General features: G+C 45.8%; 1 protein-coding gene across 1 annotated transcript; it reads left to right on the forward strand.

The window, feature by feature from the left end:
- Positions 1 to 126: 126 nt before the first annotated feature.
- Positions 127 to 26,494, forward strand: Pofut1 (protein O-fucosyltransferase 1). The gene is made up of 7 exons (XM_055618023.1): positions 127 to 350; positions 2,507 to 2,628; positions 6,807 to 6,989; positions 8,068 to 8,180; positions 17,731 to 17,923; positions 19,943 to 20,185; positions 24,013 to 26,494. Exons 1-7 carry the CDS (start codon positions 212 to 214, stop codon positions 24,199 to 24,201), a joined length of 1,182 nt encoding a protein of 393 aa, XP_055473998.1. The 5' UTR covers positions 127 to 211; the 3' UTR covers positions 24,202 to 26,494.
- Positions 26,495 to 27,127: the final 633 nt, after the last annotated feature.

A 27,127-nucleotide genomic window follows, 5' to 3' on the forward strand; every position in this document is an offset into this window, starting at 1 on the left:
GGTGCATTGTGGGAGCCGCGCGAGCGGGCGCTCGGGTCGTGGAGGGGGCGGTGCCGCGGGCTCTCTATGGTCCCGCCCGCCCGCGGGCTAGAGCGGCCCAGCCGGCGCGCGGGCGGCGCGCGGGGAGCGCCGGGAGCGGGGCGGCTACTCGCGCCTCTCCTTTCCCCCTCCCCGCCTCCCGGCCGCCGCGCTCTGGGGCTCTGCCGCCGACATGGGCGCCGCCGCGTGGGCACCGCCACACCTGCTGCTGCGGGCGTTTTTCCTGCTGCTGTTGTTGCCGCTGCCGCTCCGGGGGCGGTCGGCGGGCTCCTGGGACCTGGCCGGTTACCTGCTCTACTGTCCTTGCATGGGTAAGGCCTCCGGAACCCTCTGCCTAAGTGGAGAAACTGAGGCCGGGGAGGCGGAGCCACTTCTCTGAGGCGCTCAGAGACGCCTTGTCAGGTCCAGGAGAGGCCTCCAGAGCCTGGCAGAGCATGCTCTTCGCTGCCTTAGTTGCACGGGTACAGAGGAGCCACTGGTGTTCAACTTGCCATTCGGGAGAAGTTAAGTGACTCATTCGAGGTCTAATCCGACTCAGACCAGTAAATGGAATTTGTACGGCAAGACTTGCCCGCGCAGTCTCATGGCTTACATTCATTCAGCAATTCAGCAAATAATTTACGTGTCACCTTTTTTTTTTTTTTCTTTTTCTTTTTTTTTTTTTTTTTTTTTCTTTTTTTTTTTTTTTTTTTTTTTTTTGTCCCAGGCGCTGTCCTCTGTGCTAGTTACTGGTGGCTGAGACAGATAAACTTCATGCATACCCTTATAGGTCCTTCGTTTTAAAAAAAAAAAAAAGTTTTTAAAAAAAATTTATGCATAATTCGGTACAAGATGATTTAAAAAAAAAAACTGAAGTAATAAAAAGTAACAAGGACTCTTAAGAACCAGTCTAGGGTCGGTCATGGTGAGGCAAGCCTTTAATCCCAGCACTCAGAAGGCAGCAGAGGCAGGTGGATCTCTGTGAGTTTGAGGACAGGCAGGACAGCTAGGGCTCCACAGAGAAACCCTTTCTCGGGGGAAAAAAAAAAAGTCGAGATGCAATTTGAATCAGGTAGTGAATCATCACTGTAAAATCCATTCCCTTCTTATAACCCTTCAGTGGCTTTTATAGCTGATCATGGCCATAATCTTGCAAGATTTGGCTCCACTCTGGTCTTCATAGCCCTTCTCCCTTGGCTCTCCAGCTACATGCACACTAACTGCTGTCTGTCCCTTGCAAACACAAAGGTCTATGAGTTATTCATTCTTGGAACACCCTTCTCTAATTTCTTCCCTCTCCTTCTCATCCTTGAAGTCTCAACATAAGTGTCACCAAAGAGGACTCCATTGACCTTAGTCCATTACCCTAGTCACCCTATCATCAAAATTTTTTCATTTTTTTTTTCTTGAAATCATCAAAACCTATCAAAATGAATTTGTTTTCTGGTTTAGTGTCTCCTAACCTGAATTAGAACCAAGTACCTTGAGGGCAGAGGTCATAATCCTTCTTGATTTTATGTTGTAACATCTAACATAATATCTGGCACACTGTGGCCTTACAATATTTGTGGAATGGATGGATATGGATCCCATATTGATGATAGCCAAGTATGATTGCATACAACTTTAATCTCATCACTGGAAGCCAGAGACAGGTGGATTTCTGTGAGTTTAAGGTCAGCCTGACTTACAGAGAGAGTTCCAGAGTAGCCCAGGCTCCAAAGTGAGACCCTGCCCTCCCCCCAAATCAGATAGACCTTTGTTAGAAGCATTCACAGGCTGAATAAACAGCCAATGCAAAAAGCCAAAAAAAGAAAAAAGACATTTGAGGGAAAATAACAAATGTAAATAGCCGAAGTGATGTTTATGGCTCAGTAGTAAAGCGTTTACCCAGCATTCATTGAGACCCTGCGTTAAATCCCCAGCACATAAATAAATACATAATCTGATTTCACAGCTGTAATCCTAGCATGTAGGAGGAGGTAGAGGCAGGAAGATTGTCACACATGTTCAATGACAGCCTGGTCTGCAGAGCAAGTTCCAGGAGAGCCAGGACTACATAGACCCTGCCTCAAAAAAAAAAAGGGGGGGGGGTAGGGTAACTCAACTCCATGTTGAGAGCAAGAGAACTGGATAGGAGTTGCTTAAAGTATCTTAGCAAATGAGGCATCAGGATCACCCTCTTCATGTGCAAGTAAGTGGAGACAGGTCAAATGATGCTCCTGGCAAAGACAACAGGTAGAGTAGGGATTATACAACATGTTAGGGAAATAGCATGGAACCTAGAGTGGCTGAGGCAGAAGGAACAGGATCTATGGAGCCTTGAATGTTATACTTGGGAGTCTAGACTTTCTCTTACATGCCAGGGTTAACTAGCTCACTTTGGTGACTTGGCCCTCCCCAGTCTTGGATGCAGACGTTTGTGAGCCCTTCAAACACCGTGCCATTAGTGCCCCAGGCCACTCTACCCACAATGTACTGTTTCCAGGGCGCTTTGGGAACCAGGCTGATCACTTCTTGGGCTCTCTGGCATTTGCAAAGCTGCTGAACCGCACCTTGGCTGTACCTCCGTGGATTGAGTACCAGCATCACAAGCCTCCTTTCACCAATGTGAGTACTTCTGCTAACTTTGGCCCCTGTCAACCCTTCCCCGTGCTTGCTGACTTGCTTGACTCCAAGGCCTCTGGGTTTTTCTTCCACTCTGGGCTTGCCCTGTTCTTTACTTAAACTTTCCTTCCTTGAAATAGCAGACCTTATTTTTTTGTGCTGGCACTGTTGAACACTGCATGAGGATTAGTTTACCTTTCCCACAGCTCATCCTGGAGGAAAACCCAGGTTTGGACAGGTGAGGTAACTTGCCCAAGATTGTACAGCCTGTACATGGTAGAACTTGAATTCAACCCCAAGACTGTCTACTTTCAGAGACTGTGTCTTGAAACTAGATCCTCCATTTTCAGTCCCGATTCACTTTACCTTATATATAACCTATTGGTCAATAATAGGTGACAAGTTCTATTATCAATTTTAAAAGAGAGATGGAGGCACGAGCTAGTTAATAATATGTCAAAGGCTACCAGCACCAACAACAGTCTGGGTCCAGTGCTGCCTCATCCCATCAAGTGGCTCCCTGAGCATGTGTATCCTTTGATACTTAGCTTGTTTTCTGTGTCTTCCAACAGTCCCGTGTTTCCTTTTGTTCACTGTGTGCCTAGAGACCTGGATGTAGGAACTAAATATGTAATGAATTGACTTTAAAAGTATAATTACTTATTAAAATTGGACTTAGCATGAACAAAACCCTGTATTTCATTCCAATGCCTTGTCTATATTCTCCTTTGCATGCATACCTCTTTTGGAGAGGCTTCCCCTTCCCTTGCAGTGCTAGGGAATGTATCCAGGTCTTATGAATCCTAGGGAAATGTTTTACCACCAATCTGCATCCCTGTCTCTGAAAAGCTTACTGATAGAAGCTAAAACTCAGACTGCAGCCTAACTCAGCCACTTCCTAATTGTATAGCCTGAGCAAACTACTTAACTTTTCTGTGCCTCCATCTCCTCATCTTTACAAGAACCTGTGGTGACTGGCTGCCTCTCATGATGAGGACTGAATGGGTTACTGACAGTAAATACCTTGACTGTGCCTCATGCCTTCCTCTTAAAATCGGCTGAGCTCCTCAGTACACAGAGCCTAGGACACAGGAAGCTGTCAGCTTCTGCGATCCTCTGATCTGGCTCCTTTGGCTTCACTGATAGCTTCTAGCTTGCTGGCTTGCTGGCTTGCTGTATCCTTGCCTTCTCAGCCAGGTGTCATACTGAGTTTCCACTTTACTTCCTATGGGTTTCTCAGCCTGTCTCAAGTGAGCTTCCCCTTCCTAAAGTGATTGTTCTCACTGAGGTCACCAGGATCTCAGAATTGCCAAATCAAGGTTTATTTCTCAAGCTGTGTCTTACCTGACCACTCAATAGCTCCTGGTCCTATGAGCCTCTCCTCTTCCTAAACTTCCCTCTTCCCCTGGCAGGTCATTGGTTATTCCTGCTTCTGTCCTGACCTCAGCAAGGTACCATTTTTTTGTGCCTTGGTTGGGGCTCCTCTCTTCACCCATGGTTCTGCTGGTGTATGCCTTCCCTCTGTTTGACATTAGCTCTGTGGCTCAGGTGAGTCAGATGCGCTGATCCTTGTAAAAGGCTGAGTGCAGCACTAGCTCAGCATTCAGTGAACTACCGCTGCTGCTGTTACCATTACCTCACTTTGCTGTGGGTTCCTATTGACTGGTGTGGCGATCACTATTCTTACTCTTGCAGTATACCTCTGGTAGAGACTCCTCTCTAACCACATGCTCGTGTTTCTTACTCTTAGACACTCAAGTCTGCTAAGTTGTCACAGATATCACAGACTCAGAAAGCTGGAACTGAACTCACTATCTTTGCCCACAAAATGTGTCACCATCTGCAATTCCAGCCTCAGTATATTATCCCATCTCCATTCATCTGGGCACCAAGCTGGGACCCTAGATTTCATCCTGAAAGCTCCTCCTGAATACACACTCAGCTTTCAAAGCCTCAGCTTCACGTTCTTTGGTATCTTGTACCTGTCTAGACCATTTCATCTTTCCCTTAGAGGTATGGGAGGTATGTACATATTACCTGCACGCTTAATAAGCTGGGTGTGGTGGCTCTTGCCTATAATTATGGCCCTTAGGAGGCTGAAGTAGGAAGATTACTTTGAGCGTCAGTCCATCCTTAGCACATGGGAATATCTCCAAAAAAAATTTTTTTTAATAAACCTAACAAATAAATAATGCATTTGTGAACAAATAAATTCAAGTTCATTATAGTAGCTTCACAATTCCTTTCCCTCTTCTAACGTTAACTAATCAGTGCATTCTCTCCTCTGCCAGCATATTCTTCACAAAAAGGCAAACCTTGCCAAGTGTGGTGATGAAGGCCTGTAAGTCTAGCACTTGGGGGCTGGGGCCATTCAGATCTACATACAACCCATTCAGTCCTCATCACGAGAGGCAGCCAGTCACCACAGGTTCTTGTAAAGATGAGGAGATGGAGGCACAGAAAAGTTAAGTAGTTTGCTCAGGCTATACAATTAGGAAGTGGCTGAGTTAGGCTGCAGTCTGAGTTTTAGCTTCTATCAGTAAGCTTTTCTGGTATATACAAGTACCAGACTAACTACAGCTATATAGTGAGACCATATCTCTAAAAATTTCTTTCTAGTTTCAGAAATGCTATTCCCAACTCCCATTGTCCCAAACTTTTAGTTTGAGAGTATTCAATAGCACAGTAAAGGCCCTAAGAAGACCTGCTGCAGTAAAGAATCCATTTTAAAACAGAATTTCCTACATCTCTTCAACTCTGCAACCTTTTTACTGCACCTGATCTATTGGGATATGGTTGAGAAAGCCTGACCTATGTGATAGAATCCAAATTTTGTTTCATGGTGTTCTAAGAGTATATTTAAATTAGTTTTCTTTTTGTTTTGTGGGCTTAGTTTGGGGCGGGGGTGTTTTGTGGGGTTTTGTTTTTCAAGACAGAGTTTCTCTGTGTAACCTTGGCTGGCCTGGAACTCACTCTGTAGACCGGGCTGGCCATGAACAGAGAAACACCTGCCTCTGCCTCCCAATCATGGGGATTAAAGGTGTGCGCCACCACTGCCTGGTGGATTTAATTTTTTTGAGACATGCTCATGTAGCCCAGGGCTGACCTCAAATTTGCTATATATGAGTATATATAGGTATGAGTGACTTTGAATTCCTGATTAACTTGCCTCAACCTCTGAAGTGCCAGGATTACAGACATACATCAAAACTGGCTCAGAATTTTTTTACAAATCTAAAAAATTTTGATGATGAATATAACCAACATCCATGAGCCCTCCTGACTAGAACACTAGAATCTCAGGAACACATTCTTGCTTCATCCTTTCTATTTTTATTTTTCTTTCTTATTTTTATTTTCTGAGACAGAAGTTCATAAAGCCCAGGCTGGCCTCAAACTCCTGCTCTTCACCACCATCTCTGAGTGGTTGGATTACGTGCATGCACCACTGTTCATGTTTTTCTGATGACACGCATGCCTGGCTTTTCTGTTAGGACAAGAAGCAAAGCATTGCTGGTAAAGTCGATGAGAAATTTGCTAACCCTGGGCTCTCTCCCCTGGAGGTAACTACACTCATGGACTTTGTGACATGACTCCTGCTTCTTTCCTGTGCTTCCACTGAGTCAGCGAATGTTGCTGTCCACATCTCCTGTAGCAAGTCCCAGAGCCTCTTAGAATAAATACCTTCCACAGAAGGAGCATGTTGTTCTGTGGGCATGGACCCCAAGTAGCTGCTTCAAAGCTGGCACTTCTACCAGCAGCCATGTACTAAGGGCTCAGTTTTCTACATTTGTTTCAATGATGAGAGTTTACATTAAAATTCTGCTCTTATGAGAGAAGTGAAGCCATTACAGTTGCTGTCTACCTTTTTGTAACTATTTCTGAGGGCGCTCTTTGTTGTGAGACGTTCATCACACCACTTGCCGGGTATTTTGAACTCCACAGATGCTGCTGTTTGTTCTTGAGCTAGAAGATAGTTTCTCTCAGTTTGTCTTTGTCTTAACTTTGGTGTCATTTGTGGCTGCTGTGATGGGGATGAAGCCTAACATCTATGCATCCTTGGCAGGCATTCCAACACTGAGGTCTGTTCAAAGCCCAGTACAGGCCTCTTTTATCACATAGTCCGGATCTTGGCATATACAGTTTTTAGTAATGGGGGTGCCCTTCTTTTTCTCCTCTAGCTCCATGTGCCCTACCAGAAGTACTTCAAGCTGGAGCCTCTCCGAGCCTACCATCGAGTTATCAGCCTGGAGGACTTCATGGAAAAGCTGGCACCCACCCACTGGCCGCCCGAGAAACGGGTGGCATACTGTTTTGAGGTGGCAGCCCAGCGAAGTCCTGATAAGAAGACATGCCCCATGAAGGTAGATCCTGTTCTGTGTCCTCTCGGCCCTTGAGGCTTCATGGTAGCAATATGTGGAGAAAGATGGGGGTGTGGTATGTTTCTGGCACTTGTTAGCAGTGTCACCTTTGCTGTGCTTCTTTGTGGTTTTGTTTCTAGCTGGCTCACTGAGAGTAGACCACACGTAAGAGCACCTGGGAACTGAGGTGCTGCCAGTAATAGTGAGCAGCGCCGGTATGGCAGTCCCCATGTCAGCAGCTGGATGCGTATTCAGTCCTCTACTCCTCAGACTATGAGGAAGGTGCTGCCCATGTCCTCGTGGTATAGAGAAGACACAGCCAGCATGGTGTGACTTGGCTTATTGTCCGCTCTTAACCTGAGTGTTCTCCCACTAGTCAGCGTGTAGATGAGAAGCTTTTGTGGATAAGTAGTTGACGCGTGCATTTCTGGCTCTCTGTAAATAGGACACGGCCCAGTTCTCTTCTGGGACAAGTGGTTAAAAAGCTACATTTTGAGAACGGCTGTAGCTTGTGTCCCCCTGCACTGCCCTTACCAATTGTCTGACCTTGGGCACAGATCTTAGCTTCTGTGAGTCTTAATTCCATCTTGTAAAGTAGTGTGCTGAATTAGCCTCTTAACGCTCTAGTTCACTGGATCCCAACCTGTGGGTCATGACCCCTTTGGGGTCAAATGACTTTTATAGGGGTCACCTAAGACTCAGAAAACACAAATATACATTATAATTATAATTCAATGCAGTAGCAAAATTATTCTTGTGAAGTAGCAACAAAAGTAATTTTATGGTTGGGGGACACCACAACTTGAGGAACTGTATTAAAGAGTCACAGTGTTAGGAAGGTAGAGAGCCCCTGCTCTGGTTCATAGTTCCAGGACAGATTCCTTCAAACACTGCTGGAAGTCAAAACAGAAGCTCAATCCCTCTCCTCAGCCCCCAGCAGAGAGACCATTCTGTAAGAATGCTGTCCCAGGTGCCACAACATCTATCTCCCAAGGCCCCTCTCTGCAGTTCTTTGGCCTCATCTCCAGGTAGGTTTCCCTCCTGTTGAGTAAGCTTTCCACCAACCACTCTCTTTCTGCAGGAAGGAAATCCTTTTGGGCCATTCTGGGACCAGTTTCATGTGAGTTTCAATAAGTCGGAGCTGTTCACAGGCATTTCCTTCAGCACCTCCTACAAAGAACAATGGATCCAGAGGTACTTGGTGGGGATGGCAGTACTGGGTTTAGGAAGGCAGCGGCTAAGGAGAATCTAGCTCTTTCCTGGACCTTTCTCTCTCAACCCCACCCTCTTGTAAGAGACCAAAGGTGCAAGCACTGTGTTCCGTCTGTTGAACTTGGGATCCTGTGTGATCTGTTTGCATCTCATCGCCTGACACAGCGAGGATGTTGACCTGCCCCAAGGTTGAGCAAGAGTTTCTCGGCTGATAAGGGATGTCATAAAAAGAACATTGTTCAGTCACATGCACGTCGATTTCCTCCTCCAGGCGTGAGAATCGCTCCCCTGTTGTCTTCCTCTTAACAAGGTGAAAACTGGAAGCAGTGCCTGGAGAAGAGCTCAGGTGCAGACTGAGAAGTGATGTCACCCTCATAATTACTAGCTAGGCTTTATTAATTGTGTGCCATAGGCCCTATTTGAAAAATAGGTTAGCAGGACACAGGCACAAGCTGTGAAATATTTATGGAGCGTCTGTCATGTGTGAGACACAGTATTCAGAGGCCAAAGGAGTATGTAAAAATGAGGACAGCCTGGCCCTGATCTTTGGAGAACCACAGTGTAGTCAGATTGATAAACCTTAATGGGGGAAATCTGTCGTTGATGCTCTGGCACGGCAGCAAAAAGCCTGGGTTTAGATGTCAGAATGAAGGCTGCTCCAGACCTTGCCTAGCATGTATGAGACCTTAGGTGTGTCCGTAGAACTACTCCACCACCACAAAAGAAGTCAGATTGAAAACCAAACATGGTGGCACTGGCCTTTACTCCCAGCACTTGGGAGACAGAGGCAAGCAGATCTCTGAGTTCGAGGCCAGCCTGGTCTATAGAAAAGTTACAGGACAGCCAGGGCTACACAGAGAAACCCTACCTTGGAGGGGAAAAAGGAGGAGGAGGAAGAAGAAGAAGAAAGAGGAAGAAAGGAGGAGGAGGAGAGGAAAAAGTAATCAGAGCAGGTTAAGGACTAAGAGGAACATGTAAATCAAGGGTGGTCATGCACTTAATTTAACATTTAGTAGGCCAGCAGTAGACTTCAGTGAAGACAGGTATGAGCACTGGTGTGACTTCTGACCCAGCCTCTTTCTTGGGAGACTGAGAAACCATTCCAGGTCTCCGCTTCCAGTTTCCACCTTGGTTTAAGGGAAAGAGCACTAAAGTATTTGGTTCCTGTTATAAAAGTACATAGTACATAATAAGCAACCAGTTACTTGTCATTCACATGCTTTATTTTAATTATTATCTATAAGAAATTTCACAAAATGGCTGTTATTATCACTTTCATCTTGAGAATGTTGGGGTTTAGTCTCAGGACCTGATACACATAGGTAAGCCCTCTACCACTGAACTACCCACTCTTTGAGTCCTCAGTTTTACAGAAGGAAGCTGAGCTCAGTGAAGTTAAATGACTTATCTAAGCTGGTAGAGCTGTTACATGGCCAGCTCAGCTCTGCATGTGAATCTTTAAAATAGTAAGAGCTAACACATATTTCATGCCTGTTGTATACCACACTGTTCCTAAGTCTTGGTAGGTTTAAACTCAGGATTAATGAATCTTTGGGGTGGTATTGTCATCTACAATGTACACGTAAAACTGTAAAAGCAGAAAAGAGTGAAATCACTTGGCCACAGTCGTGAAGCTTGAAGTAGCAGAGCTGTACAATCTAACTTTAAAAAACTCATTCCTTTTTTAAGACAGGGTTTTTCCCTGTAGCCCAGGCTTACCTCAAACTCACTGTGTAATCAAGAATGTCCCTGAACTTCTGATTCTCCCAACGCTGCCTCCCCAGAGCTGACATAACTAGGAAAGTAGAGCTACCACATCTGGCTTACTGTGTAGCATTAAGTCGCCGTGCTTTTAGCTGCACTGTTTTTAGCCTGTTCTGTTCTGGAGCTTTTCTTTCCAGCTAGTATAGGAGCCACTTAGGCTACTCAGCTGAGGGTCTAATCTCCTTCATTGCTGATCCCAGATAGCACTTTCCCATTTGATCACCTGCTGGGTTCTCCCCCTTCAGTCTGAGTGACAAGCAGCATTGCATCGCTAGAAGGTAGGCAGAGGGTAAAGATTTATCCCTGATAGCTCTCCTCAGCCTATTGGCTAAGGGTTATAAATATAAGGTTCATCTCCACTGATAATGTGTTAGGACAAAAATGCATCACCAACACTAAAAGCAGCACCAAAAGTATATCACAAAGAGCCTCACAAAGTACTGATCCTCACGGACAGAGATGGGGTGGTGCTCAGTGCATGGGCACATCAGCTGGGGAATATCACTCAAACATATTCATTGTTCCACCATCTAGTTTGAGTTTGCCTAGTTGTAAGAAGTATGTGATGAGCTGGAGAGATGAATCAGTGGTTAAAAGCACTGGCTGATCGTCCAGAGGTCCTGAGTTCAATTCCTACCAATCACATGGTGGCTCAAAACCATCTATAATGGGATCTGATGCCCTTTTCTGTCTGATGCTCACTTTTCTCATGCAGGCATACATGCAAGTAGAGTGCTCGTATACGTAAATAAATCAGTCTTTTAAAAAAAAGAACTATGTGAGAACTTAAACTTGTGCTTATGGTCCAGTTTGGGGAGAAAGTCGATGATATAAAGGGGTAGTCTGAAGAAGTCAGAGTTCTCTAGGTAGCTGATAGTCAAACATTGCTCTGGGTGCTGGGGATTACGATAAGGCAGATGAGGCTTCTGCTCCAACGGAGCTCAGCGTCTAATGGGGGAGGTACTGAGTAAACTTTTCCATAGAGCAACTGCAGAAGGGTAAGGTCTGTGAAGGACATGAGGATATGATATTTGGTGATGGCATGGACTTGAAGAATAAGAAGGAACCAGCCATACTCGGATCCAGAAGGAAGCATTCCATGATGAAATGGAAGGAAGGTAGTCGTTGGCAGGATGTCACAAAGATCCACAAGCATGCTATTGTCGAGGGACAGAAAGCCTTGTGGTTGGTATAGAGTGGGTAGTAGTTGGTTTCAAAGTAAGCCACAGCAAAGTGTTCTGGCCTGATAGCCATGTAGTAGTTACTGCTCACCTGTGGGTTAGTTGGGCTTAGCTGGCTTGGGAGTTTTTTTTGTTTGGTTAGTTTTGTTTGTTTATTTGCTTGCTTGCTTGTTTTTTATTTTCTATATGAAATCTCAGCTATACAAAGTGCAAATCCAGGTTAACATTTAATTTCTTAGAATGAGTGGTCTAGACTATCCACAACAGGCTAGATATTTTTGAGATTTCTTGTTTTTGTTTTTGTTTTGTTTTGTTTTGTTTTGTTTGAGACAGGGTTTCTCTGTGTAGCCCTGACTCTCCTGGAACCCTGTAGACCAGAGTGGCCTGGAACCCAGAGATCTACCTGCCTATGCTCCTGAGTGCTGGGATCAAAGATGTGCGCCACCTCCTCCTGGCTTTCCTCCTGCATTTTTATATCCATATACACTCTACATATATTAACTAAACTTGCTGTGTTGCTGGTCTTGGACTTCTAAATAGTCATGCTAATGAGGTCAATTTTTTTCTTTTTTCTTTTTTTTTTTTTTTTTTTGTTGTTGTTGTTGTTGTTGTTGTTTCGGTTTGTTGAGACAGGGTTTCACTGTGTAGCCTTGGCTGTCCTGGACTCACTTTGTAGACCAGGCTGGCCTGGAACTCAAAGCAGTCTGCCTCCCTAAGTGCTGGGATTAAAGGTGTGTGCCACCATGATCACCTATGAGGTCATTTTCAAACATAAAAATATAAGGATCCAAAAGAGTGACTAGCATTATACCTATGTATATTTATGTTAATGAAGGTTTTTGTTTTGTTTTGGGTTTTTTTTTGGGGGGTGAGGTTGTTTGTTTTTGTGTTTTTAAGACAAGTTCTGGCCTGCAACTCACTATGTAGACCAGACTGGTCTCTAACTTCCAGTGCTCTTCCTGCCTCTGCCTCACTGTGCTGGAATTACAAGTACACACCACCACACCTATCTAGCTTAGTGAGCTTTATAAGAACCATTGTACACACAACTCAGTCACACTGAGCACATCACTGTGTGCAGCCCTTGCAGCCATCCATCTCCAGAGCTTTTCCTCTTCTCAGCTTGAGCTCTTCTCAGTAAAGACTAATTTTCACTCCCCACTTCCCCTGCTCTGGTGTAAATGATCCCCCTTTCACTATGAACTCACCTATCCTAGGAGCCTCCAGCATTGGATGGACAGCCGGGTAGGAGCCTGTTTAGTGTTTGTTCACACAGCATATTGTCTTCAAGGCTTGTCGTTTTGAAACATGTGTCTGAATCTCACTCCCTCTAAGGCCAAATGCCACAGTTTAATTAGCCATTTTTCTGTTTTGTCTCCCACCGCATGGATTCACAGGATCCTTCCAGCTCTGCTGGTTCTCAGTACAAATCCTGTGATAGAGCTTCAGTTTAGCCGATGAAGTTGTATGTTTCTTTACTCTTGGAAGTATGTGGACCATCATGTTGAAATTCTCATGAATAAAGAGCAGGTGTCTGAGTATATGGTATGCTTTTTGTCAATGTGACAAAATACCTGAAAAAAACACGAAGAAGGAAAGATTTGTCTTGGCTCATGGTTTCAAGAGCTTCCGTCCACTGTCACTTGGTTCTGTTACTTCCGGGCCTGTAATGAGGCACAACATTATGGCCAGGAGCAATTGGAATAAATCAGCTCACTTGGTGGACAATAAGCAGAAAGGAGCCAGGAACAGGGATCATAGACAAGACAGTACTTTTAAGGGCATTCCCTCAGTGTCCTACTTTCTCCAACTAAGCCATACCTCCTAAAAGTCCATTCAACTGTGAGTCCATCAGCTTCCGGAGCTTTGGGCAATGCTGTATTGGGACCAAAACTCCAACACATGAGCCTTTGAAAGGGATTTCACATCCAAAGTGCAATATACTGCTGCCCATTCTCCTAGACTGCAGCCTCTCTGAGAAAACACAGAGGTCGTATGTGATTGCCAGGGCCTATAGGGCTGAGTCGATAAGCTGAAGGCCAACCTGGAGTTCCCATGCAAAGAGCAGGAGAGAAAGTGTCCTTCCTTTCAGAGACTTTGAGAGTAGGACGTCCCTTGTTTGTGCCCCTTTGTCCTCTGTACTCAGCCTGGCATCATCTACTGGTCCCGTAAATGTTTGCTGAGCCCTGAGGACCTCAGTAGCCAGGGTGTGACAGTGATTACCCTTGAGGTTGTTTAAGCCCAGTAGCAGGAAAGCCAGCCCTCCTCTGGGGAATACTGGCTGGGCTAAGACTGACCTAGAGTGAATGTCAGGTTAGCTGGTAGAGCTGGTCAGGTTTTCTTTGCAACCAAGACCCTCCTCCAGCTCTCTTTTTGATCCATTCTCAGACTTCACTGAGGGGAGTGAGCAGCTGAGTCTTGACCTCTTGTTTAATTGCCTTTTGAGCCACAGCTGATGTTGTCTTACTGGGACAGCTTTGTGCTGGCCCAGGTCCAAGGCACAGGGATAAACATTCCAAAATTGGAATTCACCAAGGGTCAGTTCCAGGCTCTTCCCAAGAGAACAGGAAGGGCATAAATCCCAATTTATCCTAGTGAATCACCATCCATCAGATCAGAAAACCTGTTTTCCTTTCAGAAGGCCCTGAGGGGACATCTAAAATGAGCTTAGCCTCAAGCCTGGCCCATAGTAGGGTTCTCAGGTACTATCAGTTTCTTCCTCCTCTCTCTACCCACTGCCATCAGCATGTCCTGAGATTTTTATAAAGCCCCTGATCACTCACATTCAGTTCTAAAAATATTTACAGCACCTGCTGCCTGTGCTAGGAACTGCAGCTCAGAGAAGTAAGCCTTATATTCCCTTAGGAGGAGCAAAAAAAAAAAAAAAAAAAAATCAGAGTAAGATTTAGGAGTCAAGAACACAGCTAATAGGACTGGTTAAGAGCTCTGGCTGAGCCAGCATGGTGGCTTCCAACACTCAGGAGGCAGAGGCAGGTAATCTCTGTGAGTTCAAAGCCAGTCTGGTCTACATAATGAGTTCCAGGAAAGCCAAAAATACATAGTGAGACCATATCTCAAAAGGGATTTAAAAAAAAAAAAAAAAAAAAAAAAAGCACTTGCTGCTCTTGCAAGGGACCCAGGTTCAATTTCCAGCTCCCACATCAGGCAGTTTACAACTACCTATCTAATTCTAGTTTCAGGAGATCTGGCATCTTCTGTCTTCCACGAGCACATGCAAACACATACATACACTCAGACACATGGACATACACATACATCTTTAAAAGTAAAAACTAAAACCACAGTGAAGCAGATGGCCTGAATGCAAACCCTACCCCACCACCTCCCACCCTGTGCCTTGGCATGATATTCAGCCTCTTTGTTTCTTTTTCGGTAAGATAATAGTAGGCACATTTTCCTCACGAGGCTCTTGTGGGATTAAACGAGTTTATGTAGATAAAGCAATTGATTTTCACATACTATGACTCAGTGCATTCTTGCCATGTATATACGTATAAACACAAAGTTAACAGTGCAGCCAGCCAGGCATCATACAAAGCCAGGTTGTGGAGGAACGCTTGCTGCTTCCAGGGCTTAGGCCTCTGACCAGTATCTGAGGAATTCATGATGAAGAGACTGCTGGGCCACTGTCCTTAGTGTTTTCCAGTTCTGGCAGCACAGATGATGGCTGCTGAGCATGTCAGCATGCAGAGGACAAGGAGCTGAGCCTGGGAGTGGTTACCCATCTGCTGGCTTGGAAGGCATTTGCTGAATAATGTGTTCGTGTCCATGTCTAGAATGAGTGGCAGGTTCACTGCAGTTTGGCAGTGTAAGTTGAGAATGAAACAGTCTCACCAGCCAACACAGGATTTACTCAGGCAAACTGAAAAATTTCAAGAGATGTCATCATGATCCTGTGATCTCCATGATCAAAATCATTCAATCATCAAACATAAAATTAATTTGTGTTTGTTTGTTTGAGACAAGATCTCTCTGTGTAGCTCTGGCTGTCCAGGAACTCACTTTGTAGACCAGGCTGGCCTTGAACTCAGAGCCTGATGTGGAAGCTGGAAATTGAACCTGGGTCCCTTGCAAGAGCAGCAAGTGTTTTTGTTGTTGTTTTGTTTTGTTTTTGTTTTTGTTTGCCTCTGTCTCCTGAATGCTGGGGTTAAAGGCGTGCACCACCACGCATGGCGTAAAGCTAATTTTTTAAAAAGGTGAACTAGGTTTATGCAACATGATGATGAGGCCCAGAATTTTGTAAGATCTTTCTGTATGCCAACCACTGCTCCAGAGGTCTTTCTTCTATTTATTTAACCTTCTCAATAGCCCTCTAAATGGGTATATTAACTAGCTTGACTGTGCTGATCATTGCATACAAAACATCATGCAGTATACCTTAAGTATGTAGCTATGTTTTCTGATGGCCTTATGAGTTAAGACTGTTCTCAGCACTGCTATACAAACAAGGAACTAAGGCATGGATAGATGGATGGATGGATGGATGGATGGATGGATGGATGGATGGATGGATGATGGATGGATGGACTTATACATGAAAACATGTCTTCAGGGAGAAAGGAATAGAGATAAAAGGAAATAAAAGGAAAAGAGATAGTGAGGTAGGGCTTTCATTTAATGTTTTTCACTTACTCTGGGGTATATGTGTGTGTCGGAAAACAACTAATGGAGTTAGTTTTTTCCTGCTTTCATGTGAATTTCAGGGAACCAACTTAGGGACTCAGGTTTGGTGGCAAGCACCTTTTTACCCTCTGAGCCATCTCACTAGCCCTAGATATGTATATTTTTTAAACTCTGAAGCAAAATACAATATTAGCACCTGCTGATGTAGGCCACAGGCATATGAATTATTTTCCATATTTGTTTTAGGGTTTACAATATTCATGATTTTTTTTTACAGTTTTAGTTTTACTTTCATTACATTTATTCATTTGTTTGGAAGGGCAGCACACAGAGGACAACTTCCTGCATTGATTCTGTCCTTCTACCATGTGGGTCGTGGGAATTGAACTCAGGTCATATGGCCTGGTTGGTAGGCACCTTTATCCCATTGGCCATTGTGCCAGCCCTTTTATAATTTTTATTTGAAATATTTTTAGGTGATCATAGATCCACATGCAGTAGTGATAAACAGTTTGGAGAGATCTTGTCAGGTACCCTTGACTTCAGTATCCCAGCCAGGATCTTGACAGTGATGCCGTCCTATCTTATTCAAATTGCCTTTTTTTTTTTTTTTTACTTATACACAACTTTGTCTATGTTTGTGTATATTAGTTATGTGTAATTTGTGTAGGTTTAAATATCCAGTACCACAGTTAAGATACTGAGTACTTCTTTCAATATAAATATCTTTATATTGCAAGTGTATTACTAAACCTGCCTCCCTAAATATATACCATCCCTGGCAGCCATTAGCCTCTTCTCCATTTTGCCCTTTCAAAAGTATATAAATGGAATCATAGAGTTTGTGCCCTGTTGGGACTGGTTCATGGTGTGGATATGGTATTGTTTCTATTTGGGTTGTTTCCGATTTAGGGCAGCTAGAGTAACACTGCTGTGAACATTAGTGTACCTGTTTGTGTGTAAATACAAGTTTTCGTTGCCCTGGTAAGTACCCACAAGTGCCATCACTGGGTCACATTATAATTGCATGTCTGATTTCATGAGAAACTAACTGCAACCTTTCCAGAGTGGTTTTGCTTAGTTTGTAATATCTAGAAGGGATTTCAGTGGATAGGGCAGATATTTGGATGCTGAAGTCTGGAGTCAGAAAGTGCATTCTGAGTTCCTGAGTAGCAAAGAGCTTTATATTTCTAGACTGGGGTCTGGGTTGAGCTGAAGAGGAAACACAGATTTACTTTGGCTTACTGCGCCTTCACGTGCTCCAAGCACTGGTTGTGGCACACAGAAGGCACTGCCACTGGAGCCTGGTCTAGCAGAAGAGAAGATGTATGTGGAAAGACTGTAGAAAGGATTTTGTGTAGTGGGAAAGAGTCTTGAGAGGGTGTGCTGGGATTATCTGCAGACCTTTGGTATACCTCATGAGGGTAGAGACCAGGCTGGCCTCATTCTTCTGGGTCCTGACATAGACAGTCAGTATTTGCTGAGTATTGAGTGACTTGCCTAATCCCGTGTGCACAGTCCCTGTGAGTGGACCAACATTGTCTGTGTAAGCAGCTTCACGTCTCAGTCCCGCCATGTGGGTAAAAGGGCAAGGCTGGCTCCAGACACCCCACCCTGAAATGAACTGCCACTCCACAGATTGGAAGCCAGCATGATATATAAAATGTTGGAATGCTCTACTGTAAATTTTTAATTGTTAAACAAGCAAAGAAGGTTGTAAATTCCATGTGGCGGGAACAGTATTGCATATTGTGCCTGCTGTCTCCACCAAGGTTTCTTATCAGCCCGTTGAGATTTCACAACCTTTGTGTCTCTTGCATGTTATAGGGGCCTCCCACAGGGTCTCTGGGGCATGGTGCAATGCCATTTTTTTCCCTGTGGGGGTGGCAGCAGGGCTCTTTGTGCATTCTATGTGACTTCCCCTTTTTCCATCTTATACCTAGATTTCCTCCAAAGGAACATCCAGTGCTCGCACTGCCAGGTGCCCCAGCACAGTTCCCCGTCCTGGAGGAACACAGGGAACTCCAGAAGTATATGGTGTGGTCTGATGAGATGGTGAGCACAGGAGAGGCCCAGATCAGCACCCACCTCATCCGCCCCTATGTGGGCATTCATCTTCGAATTGGCTCCGACTGGGTAACTTCCTCTTCCTCTCTCTGGCTGACATTTGCCTAAGCAGAACCCAAGCCTGTAGTGATTGGTGGGAAGTTTCAGCCTAGAGCAGAGACAGCCAACTCCACCACCAAGTCTGGACTATATCTCATGATCTCACCACTGCAGCACACATCAGAATTGTCTATCTAGAACACCTGCTTGGAAAGCTAGCATTCAGCAGCTGCCGTTTGTACCCTTGTGTTTGCAGATGTGTAAACTGAGGCATTAAGTCAGATCCCAAGCTAGGTAAAAAGCTAGAAGAGGAGCTCTTGGCCCAGGACTCCTCTGCGTTAATTCAGTGGTTAGCCAGTAGATTGCTGTTGAAAGTGAACTGTGGAGCCTGCATGGTGGTGCACGCCTTTAACCTCAATGCTCAGGAGTTAGATTCAGGCAGATTTCTGAGTCTGAGGCCAGTCAGGAATGCAAAGACAGGTGGATCTCTGTGAGTTTGAGGGCAGCTTGGTCTACAGAGCAAGTTTCAAACCCTGTCTTGGGGGTGTGGGGGAGAAAGGGAGGGGACCATCGCAACCAAGTGGCACTCCTCAAAAGTGACAGTGTTGTCATCCTCCCAGGATTTAGAGTCTGTGTCAGTTTGTAAAAACCTCATCAGATTACCATTCATGCAAAACATCAGAACCAACACGGACAGTCTCTTTCACTTACCTAGGGAGATAAATAGATGTGTTAAAAGATGCATGTAATTGAAGAGTGAAAAATTCTGAAGCAAAAATTTGGTGATGTTCATTAACAAGACTGGGAGCTAGCTGAGTGGTAGAGCATCTGCTTAGTGTAGACAAGGCTGGCGTCTTACTCCTATCACCACACATGATGAGTGGTTAATTGATGGGGTAGTCTCATAATTAGCCCCTAGACTTTCCCTAGACCCTCCGTAAAGAAGAGGATCCAGGCTCATGATATTTTGTGAATGATCTAGTCATGTTCATACATGTGTAAGAAGTAGCCCGCCTCTGTGCTTTCCTGGAACATAGAAAGATATAAAATGTTCAAGACTGGGGATGTAGCTGAGTGGTAGAGCATTTGCTTAGCATGCACAAAGCTCTGGGTTCCATCCTAGCACTACCAAACAGTGTGTGCCTGTACGAGTGCACACACATGCATACGGGTGTGTGTGTGTGTGTGTGTGTGTGTGTGTGTGTGTGTGTGTGTGTGTTATGCTTTTTTAAAAAATAAATGTAACCTAAACCAATCCAGATAAAATCTCTTCATTGATAATCATAGAAGTGCAGATCCAAAGTGAAACATTAACAAGCAAAGCCTATTCCAGGAATTAAATTCACTGTCTTAATACCCCAAGAAGAAAAACATGCAGTCATCTCATTAGAGGGTAAGAAAGCTTGATAAAAGTCAGGTGCATGAGAAGAACTCACAACTGGTCAAAAATAGCCTGGACCCACCTTAGCCAGATAAAGCCTATCTCTGGAACCCATAGCAAACATGTGCCTCAGGGGAGTGATGACAAGTACCAGGAATCAGATAAGCCTTCCTTATCAGCCGTGCTGAATGCCACTCAAGTCCCAGATCACAAAGAGCAGAAAAATGCTCTGCAGCCCCACTCAGAAATAACCAGTGTTGTGGTTCTGTTATGGACCTGCCCCCAGTGTCTTGTGTAGCCCAGGTTGGCCTTAAACTCACTGTGTAGCCAAGGCTTGCCTTAAAACCTCTTGATCCTGCCTCCACCTCCCAGGTGCTAAGATTACAGACCAACCTCCCCCGTACCTTAATGCTATTAATACGTATATAGTAAGGTATAGGAGTGTTGCTCAGTGGTAGAACATTTACCTAGCATGCACAAAGCCCTGGGTTCAGTACACAAACACACAAACACACACACACACACACACACACACACACACACACACAAAATATGAGAGAGTGCTGGAGTGCTAGGCATCTCTATAGCCCGTTTCCATTTACTGATCCCTGTGCTGGGGTTCAAGACAGCTTCTTCTCTAACTCTGCACCCTCCACTCCTCCCTGCAGAAGAATGCCTGTGCCATGCTGAAAGATGGGACTGCAGGATCACACTTCATGGCTTCCCCTCAGTGTGTGGGCTACAGCCGCAGCACAGCAATCCCCCTCACCACGACCATGTGCCTCCCTGACCTAAAGGAAATCCAGCGGGCTGTGAGGCTTTGGGTGAAGGCGGTGAATGCCAGGTCGGTCTACATCGCCACAGACTCCGAGAGCTATGTGCCAGAGATCCAGCAGCTCTTCAGAGAGAAGGTATGCCTGGCCCAGAGGGAGCAGGGGAGGAGGGAATAGAGACAAGGGAGCGAGGGGCAGCTAGTCCCACAACGCTAGTACCTGCTTCTTGACTCCTCCCCCACCAGCCCTTTGCCTCTCTGGTTCCTAACATCTCTAGACGTTTTTTCCAGATTCATCCCACTCCAGGAGCTCATGAGTCCCTGCTTGAGCATCCCATGGCTCTTCCTTTCCTTGAGGCTTCTAGGTCACATAAGACTAATATAGACCCACTCTTTTTTCCTCTGGGGTTTATTGTGGTACTTTGACTTCTAGAGGTTGTCACCTGTCTCTCACTACAGTGTCCAGGTCAGTGCCGGATACACAGTGCAGATGTTTTGTTGAATAAGGACATCGTGAACTCTAAGATGGGATCCACAATAGATGAGCCATTAAGAGCATATACTCTGTTTTTTGTTGTTGTTATTGTTGTTTTGGTTTGGTTTCGTTTTATTTTTGAGACAGGGTCAGGTCTCATGTAACCTGGACTGGCTAAAAAACAGAATATGTGGCTGAGGATGACCTTGAACAGGATCCTGATTATTTTGCCTCATCCAAGTGCTGGGCGACAGGCCTGCACTGTCACACCGGGCTTGAGACTTAAATTCTCCTCGTTGTGAAGCCTTGCAAACGTAATCTGACCCCTCTGTGCTTATGTTTCCTCATCAATAGAGTGGGACCAAAGAGCACCTGTCTCTGACATCAATTGTAGAGATGTTTTCATAAAGAAATTATGACATCTCCCAGTATAAAGCAATGTTCACTAAGTTACCATTCATTAGTACCAGAAATGAAGGGGAAGATCTTTTGTGCTTAGTGACATTTTCAGGAAGTGCTGCCCAGCAGCAGAATTTGCTTGGAGGATGTTTACAGTACCAAGGAGCATCTGGTGAAGAGTGAGTCTGTCTCTGTGGTGGTGGCTGAGTGACTACTGAGCATTCAGAAGACCGGAGTGACTGAGGACCTCAGATGCCGGCAGGCCTAAGAAGAAGACAGTGGAAACATTTTTTAAAAAAATATGTGACCAAAATAATTTAGAGGCTGTAAAGGACTTATGTAAAGGTGTTTCCAAGTTTGACCAAAGACTCTGATATTTAGAAATAGATAGGTGGATATTTATTTTACTAATATGAATATTTAAAATCAAGGGGGAAAGGCAGACATTGGGAGTCACTGGCCTTATGTCATAGGCCACCTTTCTGTCCTTCTACGTGTTCCATCCCCTGAAAAAAAGGGACCCCACCATCAAGGAAGTGAGGGCTCAGTGCCTTCTGGTCTGCCCTGCCCATTTCCTAGATAGAAAATCAGCTGAGAGGCCTCAGGGCCCTCTCACTCTACCCCTGCATGCTGTAGATGAGGAAGTCTATCCAGAAGGGGCAGAATTAACTAAGAGGTCCCAGAGCCCATTGTGTCTGGAGTGACAGAGCAGTTAAGTTTAGGGAGTAGGTGGGATTGTTTGGGGACTTTTGGCCAAGGTTAAAATGATAGTGTCTTTAACAAGTCAGGCAGCAAGGCTCTTAATGTCAGAAAGTTTGGCCAAAGAGCAGAGCACTTCAGGCAACTCTGCCCACCTCCTCACCTGCATGGAGCTGAAGCATGGAGAGTCCCAGGGGGTTTTCATGAGCTTTAGGGCTGATGCACTGGCTGGTTAGGCCTTGAGCCTCTTGATGTTGCCTACTTTCTGTTCCTGTGCTGGTGTTCCTGCCCCACCCCCACTCCTCAGCCCCATTTCCCGTGACCTCACATTTTGCTCTCCTCTCCTTTTTGATGGTGAGGTGTGTGTGTGTGTGTGTGTGTGTGTGTGTGTGTGTGTGTGTGTGTGTTATGTCCATACACATGTACAAATTTGTTGTGGGGTGGGTCAGAGAACAACTTCAGGTACCATTTACCTTTCGTTTTAAACAAGATCTCTCGCTGATCTAAAACTCACCAAGTAGGCCAAACTGCCTAGATGGCAAGCCCCAGGAACTGCCTATCTTCTTTCCCAGTGCTGGGGTTTTGAGCACACACCAATAGGCTAGCTTACTTTAAAAAAAAAAAAAAAAGCCAGCAGAGTCTCACTGTGTAGCTGTAGCTGGCTTTGACCTCAAGGAGCTCTGCCTGCTTCTGCCTCCTAAGTGCTGGGACTAAAGGCACCAAGCATGTCAGCACTGATTTTTATTTTTAAATATACATTCTGTGGATCCAACTGGGTATTTTTCTGACAGAGCAACCTTGCCAGCCCCGCTAGTGAGCGAAGCTTCACACCATTAAGCTGGGAACCCAATGAGTGAGATGCGGTCCTGCCTTCAGGGTCACATCCTAGACTGGGAGAAGACTCTGTGGGTCGGCACGCGGGAGCCAGGACAGGGCTCATCCAACCCGTGTTCCCTGAGACTGAGCAGAGCAATGCAGGTCCAGCCCAGGTGCAGCCGGGCACAGTGCTAACAAGCCCTGAGGAGTATGAGTTAGAAATAGCCATGTGCTCCAAGTGGAGGTGGTGGGCTCCAAGAGTAGAGCACAGGGCACTGACCTGGTGGCCATTAGGAAGGGCATCCCCAAAGTGTGCCACACAATTTGAGAAACGAAGGGTTAGCAGAGTTAGCCAGGTCAGAAGAGGTTTAGTTGTCTTAGCTAGATGCTGTGACAAAACACTACGGCCAAAAGTAAGTTGAGGAGAAAGTATTTGGCGTACTCTTCCACATCACACTTCATCACTGAAGGATGTCAGGACAGGAACTCAAAACAGGGCAGGAACTTGGAGGCAGGAGCTGATGCAGAGGCCATGGCTCGCTCAGCCTGCTTTCTTATTAGAACCCAAGACCACCAGCCCAGGGAGGGTGCTGCCCACAATGGGCTGGGCCCTCCCACATCAGTCACTAATGCCTACAGCCCAAGGAGGCATTTTGGAGGTATTTTCTCAACTGAGGCTCCAAGCCTCTTCTCTGATGACTCTAGCATGTGTCAACTTTACATAAAACTAGCCAGCACACCCCATAAAGAGCAGTATGTGTAAAGGTCCTGAGGAGAAACTAGAGAGGGGGAGTTTGGCAGACAGCATCTGGAGTTCTAAGGACTGGGTGATGGGAGAGCCAGCCTCAGCAGGCCTTATCAGGTGCATGGATGATTTGCCATCCTTATCAAAAGATCTGTAGGGTGCCTGTAAAGGGTATGCAGTTTGGATAGCAGCAGGGAGGTGGGTGTCTCAGAAGTTTCTTATGACAGTTCTGTAGTGACCAGACCAAGAAAGGCAGTAAGGGACAGCGAAGAGTCCATTGAGGTCAGTCAGGCCCAGGGAGAGGTAGGCCTTTACAGAAAGTGACTGAGGTCTCATAGGTTGGTAGATTGGAGAGGACATGGGATCTGGGGGACTACTAGAAAGAGGAGGGCATCCAGGCAGCAGGATGAGGTGGCTGCATGCTCCTCACTCCCATCTACAGCTTGAGGGAAGCCAAGCAGGCAGCACATGAGCTAGCTTGAAGAGCTTCTTGGGAAGATTGATGCTGGGAGTGGAATCCAGGACCCTGTGCCTGCTGCGGTCATACTGTAAACATGAGTACACCTCCAAGCCTGGGAAACCTTTGAACGAGTTGCGAATTGTAGGGAAAACAAGAAGGACACCAGCAAGAGCGGTGTTGAGGGAGCTGGGCTGGAGACAGGGCTCAAGTATGCATGCTTCGAAGACACCAGCCCACATCTTTTGCCACCCCAATCTTTTTGTTTGATACATCAGCCAGGAGAGGAATGTTAAAGAGTGTGGCCTGTTGGCCTTGGCTCATCTGACCTTGGCCTGAGGCACCTGCTAATGCTCTTTATCTTCCTCCCTACAGGTGAAGGTCGTGAGCCTGAAGCCTGAGGTGGCCCAGATTGACCTGTACATCCTTGGTCAGGCTGACCACTTCATTGGAAACTGTGTCTCCTCATTCACTGCCTTTGTGAAGCGGGAGCGGGACTTGCATGGGAGGCAGTCATCCTTTTTTGGCATGGACAGACCCTCTCAGCTTCGGGATGAATTTTGATCCCATCTGCAGCCCCCCAGCCAGGCTTGGCAGCTAAAGCGGCTCCTGGGACTGCAAGCTCCTTTTCTCTCCTGCCAGAGAAGGAAAATAGTACCAGCAACTTCCTAAAAGAGAAGGCATTCCATCCCAGCTGCGGGCTCCCATACTCCACAGCCAGAGCTGCTCTCAGCTGCGTGTGCTTCCAGCAAACACACATCCAAAGCAGCCCTCCTCTTGCCTGGGGCTTGCCCTGCTCTGAGTAGCCTGCATTCGTGAACTCTCTCTCTCAAGCAGTTACTTTATAAAGAGGAAGGAGTGAAATTAAATGATCTCTTATAGCCCAGGCTGGCCTGAACTCCTGGTCCCCCTGCCTCTACCTCCTAAGTACTGAGATTACAGGTGTCTACTAGGACACCCAGCTGATCTCTGAAGTTTTGATGCAAAGCCATGACTACTGAAAACTCCCTTGTTTTTAAAAGTCAGTGGAGTCCATTAGCACAGATACCTAAAGTGACCTTATAAATGCAGACAAAGCCAAGGAGCAGGTGGTCCTATTGGCCACTTTCCAGGGAATCCCTAAATGACCCTCAGATTCATCCCCACTGCCAGGCCCAACCACCATCATCCCTTGGCTCCTCTGTTGTGAGCACTGCAGCAGCTGTTAACAGTTATGCTGTGCAGTGCTCCAGGGGCAGGTAAGTGCTCACACAGCAGGTGATGGTGTTAGGGCCTCCGCACCGTCACTGTGGCACTGGCAGGGTGCTCTGAAGGCTGCTGCTGTGTCTAAGATCTTCCCAGCCTCTGCTCTGTGCTCGCAGCCCTCACATCAGCTCTTCCCCAAGGACATTCAGCCAAGCCTCTGACACATCCATGCTTAGAAGCCCTGTGAAGCCCCAGCTTGGAAGCAGCCTTTGCCCTGTCAGCCAGTGCACTGCCTTCTGACACTGCAGTTCTCATTCCCAAGAGGTGAGTTCTAGGTGGTTGGTCAGGTGGTTCTATATCCTGCCTTGCACAGGGACTTTTAGAGGCTGTGGCCCCTGTGGGTAGCCATGCAGACCATCCTGATTGACACAGTCTTGAAGAGATGGTATTGGGGCTCTTGCCTGTGGCAAGCACTGTACTCTTTGCCCCAGTTTCTCCCCTGTAGGTATTGAAGCTAACAGACTATGAGCTTCATGCCAGCTAGTCCCCTTTGTAAATGTGAAAGAGACCAAGACCCCTATGTGGCCATTGTGGAATTTAAGTGCTGCTATTGCCGGATCCCCCAGAGCAGGCCTGTGCCTTACCAGCATCCTTTTGTTTAGTTTGCCCCTAGTATTATCCTTCTCTTTCTGACAAAAAAAAAAAAAGTGAATGTTGAGAAAATTATTCTCCCAGGGCTGCACAGCTGTGGGTGGTAAGCCAGACCTGACCTTCCAGAAGTCAGTTCTCAGCCACTTGGCTCCGTGTGTTGCCTCCCAGGACACACTGTGCACAGGAGGGCACGAGGGAAATGATGGGTCACCTGGCGGCGGCTGCATACCTGCTGTTAGCTTCTGCTGCAAGTCTAGGAGGAAGAGACACTGGAAACAGGAAGCCCCCAGCACCTTCCAATAGTTACCTGATTTCATTCAGCAGATGTTTACTGATCATCTACTGTGTGCTAAGAAGAAGGGATGCAGCAGAGAAAGCTCAAAGGATTGGGGTTGTATTCAGAAAGGAAGACTGTGGATGGGAAGTGCTGTGAAGAAAAGCCAGGGATATGGGCACAGGGAACTTACTCAGCTAAGGAGTCCACACATTTCCTGGCAGCAAGTGTGGCACGTGCCAAGGCCCTGGGGCAGGAAGGGGCCATAGCAAGGGATCAGCGAGGCAGTGAGGGAGCAGCAGTAGATGAGCAGAAAGGTCACATCTCATAGATTAACTTTGGGGCCACAGGGCCTTTCTCCACAGGTTCTGGACTGAAGAGGGAGATGTGGCCTGTGTTTATGAGTCCCTGTACCTGGTAGTTGGGGAGGAAGTAGGAGAGAGGAGGAGTAAAGCAGAGGCTGGTGCTGGCTGTAGGCAAGAGGCCACGCAAGGCCATCATGCCTGAGGTGGGAAAAGAGATTTCATTCTGAGTATATCATGTTATTTTTGTAATTCAATCTTTTTTTAAAGATAGCAATCTACATAACCATGCAGTATATACCATTTAATGTCTTGGGTTTTTACTTAACTGTACATCAAATTTTCCCTGAATTGCTGAATAAATGCTTGTAATTATATAAACGTCCACTGAGGGGTGTTCCATAGTTTGTGATTCACCTTCTATAAAATAATTTCCCAGCTTTTACTATTTTGATTGGTTTTTGTTTGTTTGTTTGTTTAGAGACAGGTTTCTTTGGGTAGGGCTATCCTAGAATTAACTCTATAGACTAGGCTGTCCTGTAGCTCAGAAATCGCCTACCTCTGTCTCCTGAGTGCTGGAATTAAAGGCATGTGCCACGAATTCCCAGCTACTATTATATTTGAAGACTGCTACCTACAAAGATTTTTCTTTACTTCAGATATAAATTGTGATATCTGAAATTGTGATATCTAAATTGTGATATAAATTTCTAGAAGTGAATTTGTTCACTGCAAGAATTTATATCACAACTATGCTCAGAAATTGTGAATTTAAAAAACTGAGCTCATTCCTCATGGGCTTGGCTGGGGCCCAGGATCCCAGCTCAGTTTCTGTCTCTGTCCAAGCCTGCTTCCATCAGCTCCTACAAGCCCATTCATGCCAGGGGCACTGCCTGAAAAATGCCCTGCATACTAATCTCCCAATAGGAGTCTCCCTGGGGAACCCAAATAGTGTTCCTTGTCAGTCACCATTAGTAGCAGCACCCTTTCCCAAATGCACCCACTTTCTCTTTCCTTCTTTCTTTCTTTCTTTCTTTCTTTCTTTCTTTCTTTCTTTCTTTCTTTCTTTCTTTCTTTC

Source organism: Psammomys obesus, unplaced genomic scaffold (assembly GCF_907164565.1).
Source record: "Psammomys obesus unplaced genomic scaffold, mPsaObe1.curated_primary_1811, whole genome shotgun sequence".
Classification (NCBI taxonomy): domain Eukaryota; kingdom Metazoa; phylum Chordata; class Mammalia; order Rodentia; family Muridae; genus Psammomys; species Psammomys obesus.

What these genes read in the sequence shown, in the direction of transcription:
- Pofut1 (XM_055618023.1), top strand. Translation starts at nt 212, where the DNA reads ATGGGCGCCGCCGCGTGGGCACCGCCACACCTGCTGCTGCGGGCGTTT. An exon ending in AGAAGACATGCCCCATGAAG is followed by an intron (nt 6,990 to 8,067) that starts GTAGATCCTGTT and finishes CTCTTTCTGCAG; the next exon opens with GAAGGAAATCCTTTTGGGCC. An exon ending in TTCGAATTGGCTCCGACTGG is followed by an intron (nt 17,924 to 19,942) that starts GTAACTTCCTCT and finishes TCCTCCCTGCAG; the next exon opens with AAGAATGCCTGTGCCATGCT.